The sequence below is a fragment of the Serinus canaria genome, chromosome 6 (genome assembly GCF_022539315.1).
Source record: "Serinus canaria isolate serCan28SL12 chromosome 6, serCan2020, whole genome shotgun sequence".
NCBI classification, from domain to species: domain Eukaryota; kingdom Metazoa; phylum Chordata; class Aves; order Passeriformes; family Fringillidae; genus Serinus; species Serinus canaria.
The window spans coordinates 30,217,490-30,232,878 of record NC_066320.1 but is presented as its reverse complement, the minus strand read 5'-3'; the positions used below and the strand labels follow the sequence as shown (position 1 = coordinate 30,232,878).

The 15,389-nt window shown below is 38.1% G+C and overlaps 1 protein-coding gene and 1 long non-coding RNA gene across 6 annotated transcripts in view; both read right to left on the bottom strand.

The window, feature by feature from the left end:
• LOC127059763 (uncharacterized) overlaps window positions 1-1,771 on the bottom strand; it is a 34,810-nt gene extending 33,039 nt beyond the window's left edge. Inside the window, exons 1-2 of one of the 2 annotated variants that reach the window (XR_007777912.1) lie at window positions 1,684-1,771; window positions 1,403-1,467 (exon numbers count right to left, since the gene is read on the bottom strand). This is a non-coding gene — a long non-coding RNA (uncharacterized LOC127059763). Of the gene's footprint in view, window positions 1-1,402 lie in introns of both variants that reach the window. The other variant, XR_007777911.1, reaches the window with a different exon arrangement.
• Window positions 1,772-4,674: 2,903 nt separating this feature from the next.
• The window catches only part of WDR11 (WD repeat domain 11), a 35,365-nt gene continuing 24,650 nt past the window's right edge, over window positions 4,675-15,389 (bottom strand). For all 4 annotated transcript variants that reach the window (XM_050976330.1, XM_050976331.1, XM_050976332.1 and 1 more), the window contains exons 20-29: window positions 13,775-13,883; window positions 12,954-13,016; window positions 11,907-11,972; window positions 11,022-11,190; window positions 10,690-10,785; window positions 10,176-10,341; window positions 9,232-9,329; window positions 8,187-8,332; window positions 7,338-7,417; window positions 4,675-6,801 (exon numbers count right to left, since the gene is read on the bottom strand). In XM_050976330.1, coding sequence (XP_050832287.1) covers window positions 6,644-6,801; window positions 7,338-7,417; window positions 8,187-8,332; window positions 9,232-9,329; window positions 10,176-10,341; window positions 10,690-10,785; window positions 11,022-11,190; window positions 11,907-11,972; window positions 12,954-13,016; window positions 13,775-13,883 — 1,151 coding nt within the window. In that variant the 3' untranslated portion in view covers window positions 4,675-6,643. The remainder of the gene's footprint in view (window positions 6,802-7,337; window positions 7,418-8,186; window positions 8,333-9,231; window positions 9,330-10,175; window positions 10,342-10,689; window positions 10,786-11,021; window positions 11,191-11,906; window positions 11,973-12,953; window positions 13,017-13,774; window positions 13,884-15,389) is intronic.

Here is a 15,389-nt window from a genome sequence, read left to right as displayed (position 1 = left end):
AGGAAAGAAAAGAGTCAGATAGTTGAGGGGAGGGAGGGAGGAGTTTGTGTTGGTTTTTGGTGTTTTGGGTTTATCTGGGGGGAGGAATTGTGTTTTGGGGTTTTTTTGGGGAGGGTTCATTTGTGTTTGTTGGCATTTTTAAAATTTTGTTTTGGGTTTTGTTGCAGAGATCCCCAGCTGCCTTTCAAACATCAGATCCATTCAATAAATATCCTCCTGCTCCCAAGGCAATTTTCTCCTCAGAAAAAAAAAGTGGTTGGTGACCAAACCACTGAGGAAAAAGTTCATTTAGGAGCCAGGAAAGTAAGACCAAAAGCTGTCATGAAAAAATGACATCTGCAGCAGCAACCTGGCTGGTTTTTCCTAGCACAAGCAAATGCTGAGCTGAAGCCACACAAAAGAATTGCACAGTAAATCCAGACAAGAGACACAGAGCTCTGGAGAAGCTCAAAGCTTTCTGAAATAGCTGGTCCTGCACTCTGCATAAAACACCAAAATGAACTTGCCTTTATATAAAGAATCACTAGAGACAGAAACCAAAAAGGTAAAAAGAAGTGTGTGTATAAAAGTTCACCAACAATGCTGGAAAAAAGCATTTCCAAAGGGTCACCAAATTATCCCATTAGTCATGAGCCTGTGGTTGGATTCCAAAAGTAGGGAAAAAAAATTACTCAGTAGGGCCATAAATATGAAACCAGTTTGAAAAAATGACCACACACAAAAAAAAAAAAAAAAGGCAGAAAGATGACCTTTTTTTGCAACTGAAATTTGTTGCCTGTAGCTTTTTATTGGTTACAGCAAGTGAAATAAAAGCCAGACAAGTGCAATATAACTCTATTATCTCCTGCTACACCAGGGTGAAAAGTAATAACTGCATTTCTTAAAAAACACCTGTTGGCATCTGTTTTGCCCAGTGGATAACACAGTCACTCAATAAAGCTCTGGAATGCAGCCACTGAAGCAGAGCTTGCCAGAGGAGCCCTCCTGACCTGCAGCCACTCTTTGCTAAATGAAGCAGCCGTGACAATGACACAGACAAAAAAAAGCATTTTCAACTTGGGGATCTGATTTCCAGAAGGAAAACCTTAAAGCTGGGCCAAGAAATTCACACTGGAGGAGGATTTCCCAGCCTTGCCTGCACCACCTGCAGAGTTTGGTCTGACAGGGACTTTGGCTTTCCCTGCAGCATCTGCCCATGAGCTGCTCCCTCCCCATCACCCAAATTCCTCCTTTTGCTGCTGCACTTGCAGGGAAGGAGGAGAAAACAGGAAGGTGGAGGGGGACATTTAACCTATGAAAGGACATCAACAGTTTCAATGAATAGCAGAGAAATAAACTTAATATCACCTAATTGTAATTGCTGCTCTAAGATTTTCAAGACTGAAATAAATTTACCACTTACCTTCTGTGGCTGCATTTTAAACAGGCTGCTTCCCTCCTTTGGGGATCCACACTTTTCTTCCAAATCTTTACAACCAAGTCAGAAAACCAATTTAAATCTCAAGACATAAAAAAACCAACCAAACAAAAAACTCCCCCAAAACAAACAAACAAACAAAACCAAAAACCCAAACAAACAAACAAAAAACCCAAAAAAACAACCAAAACCCACACTAACAGCAAGTGAAACACAAAGAAATTCTAGAACTTACTTAAAAACCCCCCAACTTGAACAGCTATAACCTAGATGCTCTATTTTCAGCTACATTTGCATGTTTTCTGGTTTTGTTCTGCCAGAGCAGATGGAAGCAGATGGATGAGGTGCCAGCTTTAATCCCTCAAAGAGTGCCTATGATTTCCACCTGGATGTTAAATTTTACCCTTTCCAGTATTTCCCCTTTTAATTGGTTGTTCCACTCCCAACTCATTATAACTTAATTTGTTCAGCTGTGGAGGCAGAAGAACAAGAGAGAACAGGGCAGAGGTCTCTGTTACAGGAGGCTGGGAGCTTTCTAATATTCAGTTCTTTAGAACAGGCTGTATTTATGTAGTTATGTTACTGCTAAAAATTGCAGGAAATCACTTAAATTATCAGTTCAGTTGTGAGGATGCACTTTGGTAGGAGGATTTAAGTCACCACTCATAATAAATACTTGTCAGAAACCAGGCATGTTTCCAGAGCTGGATGTTGTCTTCTGATTAAAAGAGAAAAATATGAGAGGAAGGAAAGCACTTTGCACATGGAAAGTCAATTTTGACTGCACATTCTGCCAAGCTCTGCCCATCCTTAGGGAAGGCTGGATTCAGAGCTGCAAATGAAGTTTGTCCTGTCCTTCTACAGAAAAGAACTTCAACGAGTCCAGTTCCATCAATCTGATTCTAAAAAATGTAATTTCATGTTTTTAAGGGGTTTCTTTTCCCCTGGAATCACCAGGAGTGGACAAGATGCACTTTGCCTGTGAGGTCCCAGCTCCACAGAGCAGTGAGAACACAGCCCTAACTTGGGCAAGGGGGTGTGGAGTTGGAAAAGAATTTGAATCAGCTTGGGAAATGAACAGATATTGACTTTGCAATTCAATCTTTCAGTACTGCAGCCTTTGGAGAGGTGAGAACACAGCTCTGCTGAACCCCTCTGTGAATACCCCTGTATTAAAGCTGTCACTTTCAAGCAAAATGATTTTGCCTTGAGTATCTACAAACACATCAGCAGCATCCACCTCCTGGTTTTGTTTTGCCACTCTCCCATTCCTACAGAAGCCTTTGAAACATTCCTTCCCCATCCTTATTTTTCTCATTCTTATCTTTCCCCCTCCTTATCTTCAGTGTTTAAGTAGAAAAAATTTACTATCAGAATTCCCAACTCAAAAATATCAGAGGCTCAGTAAAGAGTTTTATGTCTCTGCTTGGATCTGTATCAATCTTTTTGCCCTGAACTCATTAATGAATGGTTCACATAAATACCAAAGTTGTGATGAATTAAAATCCCAAACCCTACTATTTTGTAAGCTGTTATTATTCTCCTTCTCCCCAGCAATTAATTTTTTAGTTGAACTTTTAGAAGACAATTTTGGGCAGCAAAGTGATCAACCAAACCAAACCCATTGCCCATTAAAGAGTCTGTGATTGTCCTCATTCTCTGTCTCCAGAGTCAGCTGCACCAAAAATGATCTCTCAGATTATTTGCTCAGACACTGAACATCAACACTCTGGGCCAGGTTTCTTGATGTATAATAAATGCCTCTCTCTGGCTGCAGTGTCTCTAAACTGGCAGACTGCATTTTAATGAAAGCAAATGATAAATAATTTGCAATATAGTACAAATAATTTTTATGCTGCAATCAAGTATTTTGTGTTGTCATTTTCCCTAATTATTCCCTCTGAATCAATTCTATGTAAATGTGTGTATATAAACACATCCACACACCATTAAACTGGATTTTTTGAGAAGTACTTCAGAAATTGACACAAGTTAGGCAATTTTAGACACTGTTGGTCAATGTGTTTAATTTACAGGCTGCCTTTATTGTGAAGCACATCGTGATCCAATTAAAACTCTAATTAGGGCCTGCCTTTACTGAAGCCAAGCTGAAAGAACATTTTCTAGACTTAAGTAAATCCATTATCCTAGAACTGAAATAATTTGGACTTTTTTGAAGGATCACATCAGGAACTGCAAAGAAATAAGCCCATGTTTAAAATTCAGCTCTGCCAAGGGAGTCCCATGACAATATTCACCATGAGCTTCCCTCAGGCTGTACAGCCACCAGTGGAATGTGAGCACACAGGTGGGGAGAGAAACTGCCTGTGGGACTGACTGAGCTCCAGAGATGTACAAATTTCAGATGCTTCACTGAACTGAAGACAATTTATGCATCCCTGAAGACTCAATTTTAAGCTTGATTTTTGTTGTTGATCGTGGAAGGCCAAAATTCTTGGGTAACCAGCACTAGTTGTGCTGCAAGATTTTCTCCAACTAGAAGTTCCTCATCTAGACAACCTAAATGCTCAAAAAATTCCTTATTTCCAAAGGTCTTGGCCTTTTGCACAAGAATCTTTCAACAGTTACTGAATATTCTGCTAATGCAACATCCCAGTTAATTAAGGCAAGGCTGGTGTTAAGGACAAATGCATGAAGACTCTTTGTATATTAGACAGAATCTCTCTATATTGAGCTGCAAACACAATTTTACCAATTTTACCATTTCCTCATTGCCAAGGATGGTCAAATACAGGTTCCAGAGTTATGGCTTCACTGCTGACAGAAGCTTCAAAATGCAAAACTGAGAAAATACAGATTATAAACCTCTGGGGCCACTTGCAGTATTCAGGGGGCTTTGAGGGAGGAATTCTCAAAGGGGTTTAAAGGAGTTAAAAACATATTTATTTAAAAAATTCATTCAGTTCACTTTCTAGGTTGTGAGAACAGAAAGGGAGGGGGTTTCTTTCATCACTTATTTCTGTGCTTTGCAAAACTCAGGATGTGCAGACCGTGTCCTGCTCTAATTTAACCCACACAACTTTCATGTTTGCTGCTAAAGCCTGGGAATGAATACTGCTCAAACACAATGTTTCATTAGAACTAATATGGAAAATGTGACTCAGATGTACAAAGGATAATCACTTCCTCTATTAAAGCAGCCCTGAGCATTGTTCCTGTCCAGAAGGCAAAATTACAGCAGTTGCACAAGCAGCATTCAGTTCCAGTGATGGGTTTGTATTAAATCAAGACAAGCAGAGATTTTAAAAATATTTTTATTATTGTAATGAGACTGCAATATTATCTAAATAAACTTTTCAATCACTATTACACTCTATTTTCCTCATGAAGGTTCCAGTTGGGAATGCCACAAAGTATCCTGCAACCTGTACACTTCAAAGTTTCTAGAAACATTCAGTATTAAAAGGCCTTTGCAATATGTTGTTGTTTTTTGTTTGGCTTTTTTAAACCATCAGAGTTATAAATCCAAGTGTATCCTGAAGCAGATTTACCCCAGAGAGCCACTGGCAAACAGCTTCAAGGGCTCTCAAAGAACAAGTTTGGGTGTGCTCACAACTCTGTGGAGTCTTGTCCACCAGGGCTGCTCCAAAAGCAAGAGGTTGAGCAGAGCTGTAGCAGTCAGTGTGAGCCAGAATTTAGGCCGCTGCTAATTACAGTTAATTTTGATTAATTCTGTTGCTCACATAATACTTAAGGCAAATTTCCTTGTATACTCATTTTCCCAAGCTAAAGCAACAACATAAGCACAGTTCACAATACACTGAACAAAAGGTATTTTAAGGTAATTTATGTAAGATGTGGCAAGAACCAATACAGCACATTGCAGTTTAACTCCTACTTTTCTGCTAAGAATGATGGAACTCCCTTTTTCAGTTTGTATTCAAAAAGATTTGAACAGTCTACCCTTTCCAGTTTTATCAAAACTGTTACTTCAATTTGAACCAAAAGTTTTCTGGAGCTGGAGATGTCCCAAAGCTGATGGGAGTTCTGAACACATATCCACAAATCCTTGAACAAAAGGAGAATCCAATGCACTGTTACTGCAAGCAGACAACACAAAAATTACATTTGAAGGAGAGACATTTTATAGGATTCTTTTCATGACAACAAACTCAACTTCAGAAGTTCCAACAAGCTGGGAAAAAGAAGAATTTTGGCTTTTAGCCTAAATGCCACAGTCTTCAGTTTGCAAGGGCAGTGTACCATCAGCACCCACTCCTCAGCAGTAAAACTCCTCATCAGTAATACACAGAACAGAGACATCTGACATTAGAAACAACAACACAAACAAGTACTGAAATACTGGCAAAAAATCAGAAAAGAGGCTTTTGGTGGCATCCTTGTGTATGTGGACCATCAGGTATGTCAGCAGGAGCAGTATCTCAGGAAAAAGCCTTTGCTTGGGCTTTGCACAATGCTTTTTAACCTTCTGTTAATCAGACATTCAATAACTCAGCAGTGACTGGGGACAGCACCAGCAGTGTCCTGACCCTGCTGCTCTGGAGGTAAAACCTTCTCCCACCCTTTGACAGGCAGAATTCAGTCCCCAGGGTGTGCAGGGAGTGCACACTTGAAAACAAAATGGAATATAACAATCCCTTACTGGAAGAAGTGATGGTTTAAGGATTTCTGGAATGTTAGGAGAGCAACATTTGTAAGTGAACCTGTTAAAGATTCCATCCCAGGCAGTTGAGGAAATGACAATACAGTGAATTGATTCAAAATAACAGTAATTTTAAACAAGAAATTGGAGTGAAAAAGCCATGATGTTCCAGGAAAGAACTGTGTGCTTTGTGATCTCTATTTATTTTTAAATATATTTATATTTTTACAGTACAGACTAAATAATTTTTACATATAAATACAACAGCATTGAAGTTTAATATTTGATTTTTAGAAGTAAATGGACCAGACTTTGACACAGGAATGGAAGCCTTTCAGCACATCTTTAAATTTGATTCCTGCTACAACTGAAAAAAGTGGAAATATTATTGTATAACTTTATCATAAACTTCTTTCCCCTTTTGTGAAAGTGCAGACAAATTTAACAAAAAGCAACACCCCAGTTCTTAATCCTGACTTCCAACACATTTATCAGTATTTGCTCCAATCCCACAGATCAGCTATGACAGTGATTCAAGAGAAAAGTCAATTTTCAACCAGTGGAATCCCAGTCTGCCAGACAACCTCACAACCACAGAATTCTCACTCCTGTGTCACCTCCTCCTTTGGCTGCTTGAGTTCACTCAGAAGCTCCTTCCCACTTTCTCCTGCTTTTGAGGCAAAGAGAGCAGCTCCCTCCTTAAAGCCCAGGAGCTTCAAGCTTCTGGCATAATCTGCATACACAGCATGGATCAATTTATGTAAATGAGGCATTAAGGAAAACACAAATTAATAGCAAACCAAAAAAAAAAATTCAGAATCCTTTTTTCCCCCCTTCTTACTCCTTACCTCTCCCAAGGTGAAAACACTGAACATTGCTACCAGCTGTGCTAATCCATTATTTTTCAGCACAAGTAAGAAAAAACGAGGTGCTTTAAATCCTCCTTTTGAACTCCTACTATTATACAATACTATTTATAAAGCAATATGAAGAATGCTGTAAACTAAACCAGACAGATTTCAGATATGCTTAAGTACCTACCATGATACAATGGCATAAATTGCAACAGAAATCTTAATTTCACAAAGGTTTTTTCATTAATTAGACCTGAGCTTATCTACATGACTTATTAGTAGCATTTTTTATTTACTGGCTGATGACTCCATAGGTATGATTTACATATGCATTATTATTTATAGTATATAATACAAAAGTTTGTGCAAGTGCTCATCTTCCTAGAACACCAGGTCAGATGTGAAGATTTAGTGAGCAGACAGGATTTCAGAAAAAGGATATTTGTATCATCATTAACTTCAAATGCCCCGTACTTCAGACAAGCTTCTACAAATAAAGCTGCTCTATCAAAGTACCTCATACTGTTAAATAGAAAAAAAAAAAGAGAATAATTGTTAGGATACAAACCAGAAAAGCATTCCAGGACATCACACCAAAACACTTGCAGAGAAGCTGTCTAAAACTCTTTTATATCTCCCCTTCCTCCTTGCACTCACGAACTGACACTTGCTATAAATTTTCCTGAAAGATCAGGGCTGAAGTTACTCAGAAAAAATCATAGATACTATAAATCATTACTGCTGGGTCCATGGGAGCTGGCAATCTTAAAGCCAGTAGTAACATGAAATGCCAGCCAGAGCCCACAGGTTAAAACTAATTAAAGAAAAACATGCTTGTGGGAAATGGATTTGTAGAGAATTCTCAAAGTTTGATAGAAGGTTCACATAGTATGAATTTGTATGTAAACTTTGACATAAGAAATACTGACTTAGAAATGCTATGGAATGGGATAGACATTGTTGAGAGAGAAATGGAACTAGAAACAAGTTTTAAAGGATGGTTTGGTAAATAAGATTAGATACTTTAGAGAAATATAACAAGAAATTACTATAATGTGTTGTAATTAGGAAATAGTTAGCTTCTGATTGTAATGGTGTGAATTATACCTATTATCTGTATTGTCTCACCCTTCACTTGAGACTGAAAATGGAATAAAAGTTTTTAAAATGCCTCTCAGTTGCCCCATCTCTGGGTCAGAAAGGCCTTAGTCCAACACATGTGAAAACAGAAGCAGATGTCAGAAATAGGTGTGGGCAAGAGAAAACACAAGTTGTGCTGTTTCACCTTTACCTGTGCAACATCTCTGCAACTTTTGTGAAGCAGCCAAGAGACAAGAGGACCAGAATGGCCTTGGATTTCTGGTTGACCTGTGGGGAGCAGAGGTGATCGACCCAACGGCGCAGCACGTCCGCGCACTCCTCTGAGCTCAGGCGCACCTGGGGACACAGCAGAGCTGAGTGACCCCAGCTGCACACACCCTGCACCCTGCTCCTGCTGCACTCCCCTCAGGGCAGCACCCTGGGCAGAAGCAAAAGCATCTGAAACCATCATTTTTTTAATAAAAAGTATATTGCTTGAGTTAATAGGGCATTAAGGAAAATCAGATGTTTGGGTATAAAAATACTTCATTTGGCCCATTTTTACCTGTGACTAACATAATTTTTACCCCAAGCTGTTCTAAAGTTTTTCTAAATCAAGAAGTTACTTTACTGAAACCTTAAAAAAAATCTTAAATTTTTCAGAAAAGCAAAATTTCATTTAGAAAATCTAAGTACAGCTTGTTCCCTTCTTTCTTCAGGAAATATAACAGAAACACTACTTTAGAGACACTGAAAAACCCTTACTAATTCTTGCCCATTTATTAATGCTGTGTCTGGGTAGTTTTGCTGTAATTTGCTGTAACAGAAGGCTGATGCCAATTTATGTGGTTGGTGGTAATTGTGAAATCAACTCACACACCACACAGAGCTCAGCACAAAGTCACTGCTCAGTTAATTATCCACATCCAGGAGTGGGGTTTTGAAGTTTATTACCAGCTTTATACTGCTGCAGCTAAATAGACCTTCCAAAACTGCTGAAAAATTAGGAAATTGAGTATTCCAAGCCTTTTTAGGCCCCATTCCTGTAATGTGGACAACAAGAGCAGACCTGTGTGGTCAGAAGGCTGAAGAATCTGCCAGCTCTGATTGAATGGACTGGCTTCTCATAGCTGAATGGTATCTCTAATTGATGTTTCAGTGATTTAGGGAACCTGAGCACCCTGCTCAGCCTTCCTAAGCACAGATGCTAAGCAGGTGCTTGGTGCTCTGAGGCTGGGAAGTGAGGAATGGCTCACCTTGGCCAGCCACGCTGCACGGTTCCACTCGCCGTAGGTCTGCAGGTAGCGACAGGCGTCTGCAGCCTTGTCAATCAGACACAGCAGCTGCACCCCCTCTGCAACAGAAACAGCACTCCACTCAGGAAATGCAGGGAAACAGAGCTGCTAAGTGTGCAAAAGGATCCTCAAATCCCCATATCCTCAGCACATGAAGGTGTTGGGACTGCTCTCCATATAACCTGGGTGCCAGATATTGCCTCTTCGCTCTGGGCTACAGAGGCCACACAAAGCTTTCATTTATCTTTGCTCTGGATACAAATTTAGGGTTCACAGGGCTTCTCATCATAAAGACATAATGATCTTTGTAAATTAAATAAACAGATTTCCTAGGTAGTTCTTTATTTTAATTTAACGTTGTTCACAGTGCAATTATTAACAGTTTATAGAGTGGAAAGTAGTTTTTTCCAGGCAAGTAAAGATTTTAACTCTCTCAGCATGTTTATTTCAGTTATGTGGTTGTAACTGAAATATTTCAGTTATGTTTCAGTTCTTGCATTAAGCAAAATTAACCTGTACTTGTAAGAAAACACATATTATGGAAAAAAGTTCTGAACTGAAAAGGAGACTAAATCCATATTTCATGTTTTATAACAGGGACACCAAATTTTAGTTAATTCCTTAGTTAGAAAAGTAGGAAATACGTATTATGTGCTCAGCTTCTTTTTGTGCAAACAACTGCTAAAAGATTTACTCCAGAAGTGAGTTTTCCAGTGAAATAAATCAAGACAAGCTGGATTTTATAACTCAGTTACTGATCGTTTTTGTGTTTACTCTGTGGAGTGTCTACTACAGCACACCCAACATATAAGCTCCACCACAGCAGGATTCACTCCTATTTCACTGGCATCCTTAAAATTGATGAGAATTATCAGTTCACAAGCAAAGAGAAAGAGATATTTTACCTGCAAGCTTTCCATTAGCTATCATGTTGGTTGCTACCAGTTTAATGGTGCTTTGAGATGGCCCTGATGAGGTGACAGTTGTGACCAGGCAAGCTTTGAGTGAATCACAGTAATAATGTGCATTCTCTGAACTGGTTTCCAGCAGTAGTTGCACTGCTCTGTCAGTCTGGCAAGAGAAAAAAATACAACTTTGACCACAGCATATTAATTTTGTTTAAAAGCCTTTCTATTTTTACCCTTTTTAAGACATGGAATAAACAATGGAAGTTATTCTAAAACAGGCTACAAAAATATCTCCCTGTCTAGTAATGACTAAGATTCTTCAATAGAACATTTTCAATAAGAACAGCATTGAAAACCCATCATGAATTTAACATAACAATGCAAAAACTCTGCAGTGGGTTTACACAAATAGGAAATAACAAATAAAGTTAGAAAAAGCTTTCCTTGAGCAGGCTAAGTACACAAAACAGACAGGGAAGAAGAATAAAAAATTCAAATATTACCCACAAACCTGGCCCAAGAGAAGAAGTTGATCAGCACATTTCCTGGTATGATCATATGTTGATCTCTTCACTTCCTGGAGATTTACCCTTTCCAGCTGGAATTTCTGGACAAAGAAGGAAAAATATTTTAAATGTCAGCCTACCATAAGAAATAAAATCAGGCTTTTAAAAGATATTTACATGTCTTGCCAGTTTTTGGACCAGCCTCTATTTTTAAGTACAGAAATGTTTTAACCCAGACTGGTATGTTACTAATAAAAGTGAAATATGCACAGGCAACTGAGTGTTTATTGTGCTGATGACATTCCTATTAAATTTGGTTTTGAAGTCTTTGACATACCTGGAAGTAAGAATTTTCACACAGCACATCATAGCATATATCCAGAGGATTTCCCAGCTGCTCCTGAAGGACAGCTGTGTCTGGTTTTGCAGGCTTCTCCTGGCATAAGCTGTGCAAATAATGGGCAGCAATGGTCCAGAAGTGCAGCTCAGATTCATCCCCATACAGTCTGGGAAGATACAAAGCAGGATGTGAAACAGGCTTGCATTTTTTATTACACCACATAAAAATATGATCTATTTCATTTTCTCAAGGACTGTGCATTGCTGTGGACAACACAAGTACTGTGCATTATCAGTGGGACCAGCTGTGAGAGAGGATTATGGAATGACATCCATTACAACAGCAATTAAACTCCAGGAATGGTCAGCATAGAAACATGTGGAAATTGATATTTATTATTATTTTCCACTTAGTCACTGATCCCCTCTTTCAACCACAAGCTACTCAGTTTGAAAACCACCTCTGAATACAGACAGACTAAAATTAGCTCAGTTTAGGCAGAGGAACCACACAGAACAAATACACTTGAAATAAACCCCAGGCCCTCCCCTGTTTGTACAGAGCTATTGTGAAATTCTAAATGACATTTTGGGGCATGAACAACTAAATGTAATGTGGCTGCCAGAGCTGCAGTTATAAAAGTGCCACCAAGACTGAGGGAAGTTCCTTCAATCCAGCAAGAAAATAAAACTGTTTCAGTGAGATAATATTTCCATTTTTGTCCTAGTACCACTCTACTCAATGAGTAATGAATTAGTTTAGGGACTGTGCTAAGTTAAAGGACAACTGGGGGAATTCCTAAACTTCAGCTCATTCCTGTGCATTAATAGCATCAAGATTATCCTGGGAGACATTTCCTGTATTTATCTGAATCTCTACTACCTGGCAACCAGGAGGCATCTCTGCAGGAGAGTAAAATCTGGATCAAGCAGAAGTTTCTTTATGTCACTGCAAAAGAGAAATTGTTGAAGAACCTGTAAAATTCTGGGCAGGATTATTTGTTTGGTTGCTTTTGAACACAAACAGGATCCATCACATACAAACTGAAAAGATCAACCCTCAAAATACAGAATTTCTTTTCTGAAATGAAAAAAAAATGCATCTGTTAAAACAATTACAACAGGAATTATATATAATTTGAAATATAACTGATCTCCAGGGGCAAATGCAGGGAGTCCATCAGGAACTCCTTATCCTTGCAATATAGGGAATCACCACCAGGGTGTATGCAAAGCTGCCAATTAGTCTGCAGTAATTTTACTAATTACAGTATTAATTTAGCTACAAATAATCTTGCAGCTATGTAGTGTCACAGCACAAGGGATGCACATGCATGAATTGAAGTTTTCCACAGGTGTTTCAGACTGGATTAAAAAAAGGCTGTTACCTCTGCCGTCCTACTAAATGAAAGGGCAAAAGGAAAATGGACAAAATTATCTATTTACTAGCTTTAATTATAATTTGCAAAGTTTAAATTGAATGTCAAAATCTGTTTTCTCTGTAAATAGAGCAATGAGCATCAACATTACTCTGGAATTATATCTTCAATGGATTTTTGTAATCATCTTTTGTTCCTCAGAGCTCAAATATCCTAAAAACTTGGAGTATTTAAGTAGCAGTGTCTAATGCAGCCTGGATCAGCATAAAGAACCCCTAAATCCCTGAGAAGCAATGCTTAAAATATTCCAAATGATCACAGGTCAGTTGCAAATCATGTACTTACCCTATCAATACCTTTAAAGCACCCAGTTTAAAATTAAATAAAATTTATATTTAAAAAACATTTTTTAAATAAAAACTGTTATTACTCAGGCACATCTTTAGAGAAGAGAATTCTTTCTTCATTAACTGTGAATTGCCATAAACTTCAGATATTTTGCCTTCTCAGAATTCCATAGCTCACACAAGTAATAATAGAAAAATTCTTACTTGGACAATGAATTCAACTGCTCTTGAAGAAGGCTTTTAATATTTTCATTCTCTGGATAATCACTGGAATAAAAAAAAAAAAAAAAAAAAGGTTTTCTTGTTACAAAAAGGACAGAATTACCTGAAATGGAAGAGCACTACTTGTAGGAGAAAACCACAGGCTAACAATTGTTACATGTTAACAATTTTTCACATTTTTCGGGTAAGCCATTGATACAGGACTCTTTATCCAGTTACCACTTCCAAAAGAGCAGTGAAAGATTTGGTTTGCTTCCCTTAAACCTCAGAGTAAATGCCAACCTTTCTTTTCCCATTTTCTTTTTTTTCATTAACCATAAAATTAACAAAAATGGCAATGCCTAGAGCATTGTTAAGGGACCATGAGCACTTAAGGACACAGAAATGTGCTCCTCTGGTGATGTGAATGTGGCTCTCCAAGAGTACAGACAGGTCTATCAGGGTATCAGAATATCACTTTCATTTGCACTTTAGGAACAACTCTGATGGCTGCATTAACTTCTAGAACAAAGAGAACACAGTTTTTCTCAGAAGTAATATAATCCCATAAAAATATTGCCAGGACTGAAAGCAGATTGCAGTTTTTAACAGCCAAGTGCTACTGAAAGCCAGAAGAAATACGTGACCTTAGAGCCTTACCTATATTACTTTCAGTAATAAACAGTGAACTAATTATAATTTTGACTGTTCCCAAGAGTGAGGAAACTTATACATCCAACAGTTATTTGCACAGAAAGACTAATAAAAGATACAGGCTTTAAAAAATAATAATATGTTATATATAAATCTATATTTCTTCTTACATGTCCATAATATCTAGAGAATATTTCTCATCCCAAGGTTGATGCAGCAGGAATGCTTTTAAAGCTAATGAAGCCCTTGGAACAAGCAGGTAGGGACACCAGACAGGTTCTGAAACAAAAGGAAAAGATTCATTGTCCAGAGAGTCATGTGCAATAATATTGTGTCCATTGAGCAGAAAATGTACCTTCAGAAAATATACCACAGAAAATGTACCACAGAAAATGCACCACAGAAAATATCCCACCAGAATATGTATCATAGAAAATATCCCACCAGAAAATGGGCACCAGAAAATGCACCATAGAAAATGGTCACCAGAAAATGCACCACAAACAATGTGGTGCATTTTCTGGGCAGCAGAAAATGTATCACAGAAAATGCACCACCAGAAAATGTATACATCCAAAAATGTACTTCCAGAAAATGTACCAGAGAAAATGTGCACCAGAAAATGCCCCAGTTTGTTTGCAAGCACCAGGAAAATCACAAACAAAAGTCTTTTCACCCAGCACAGACTGCTAGACATTAAAGCTTATCACTACACTCAACAAAAACATTTCATAGAAGGTACAGGGTTATCAACCATGCCCAAATGAGAATTTCAGGATATTCCATAGTGGGTTTAGCCATAGACTCCTGGAATGCATTTTACTGGCTTTGGAGAGCTGTGTACAGAGCTGCTACATGGTGCAAAGTAAGTAAAGTAAGTAATATATTTCATAAATCATGTTTAGTTTTGCTTTCTCCCCCTAATTCCTGCAGCCCAACACAGGGATTAAACCCCATCATCTGGAAAGGATGGTGGGAAGTTTAATAAGATACAAATGATACCTCAGTGCTGTCACACAAGTGTACAAGTCAGTGAGTCTGTATCCAGTAGAAGGGGTGATGACAGGCAGCAAATGCTACCCAGTGACTGAGGAGTAAAACAAGTACCAAAAGCAGCTCCATCATTAAATATTCACAGCTCCCTGTACTTCATGTGCACTGAGTGATGTAGGACTCTTGTAAATGTGATTTGGTAATTAAAACATTACCACAGAAGGACAGCTCAATTACAGGCAGCCTTACAGCTGGCACAGCCTCATTTCAGCCTGCTTGGCTTTACAACATTCATCTTTATAACTTCATATTGCAGAACACTCCTTTGGTAGCAAAAATGGCTGTGATAAATTACATGTTTCCTCAAACAAATGCACATCACAGCTCCCACATCACAGTTTATTGCTTATGTCTTAGAATCCAAAGGGTTTTAAGGAAATGACTTAAGGAAATTTTATGAGTAAAGGTAGGATTGACTCAAAAGGCAACAACAAGAAGAATTATTTGGAACATCAGTAATAATAAATACAAAATATGTAGTTTAGTTAACTAGTTAAATATTTAACTCCCATCTTAGACATGGCTAAAAAGGCAAAGAGCACTAATATTGCCATTTTAAAGGTCAGTTTGAAGAGCAATGAATCAATCTACAGACACCTAAAAAAAATCAGAAAATACACTTTCACCCATCAACAAACGTTTCTAAATCAGGTAATGAGTATCAGTGATGCAGGTACTGATACCTAATTGATGTGTCAATGCTTTTAAAGGCAATTTGCTAGATATCTGTAC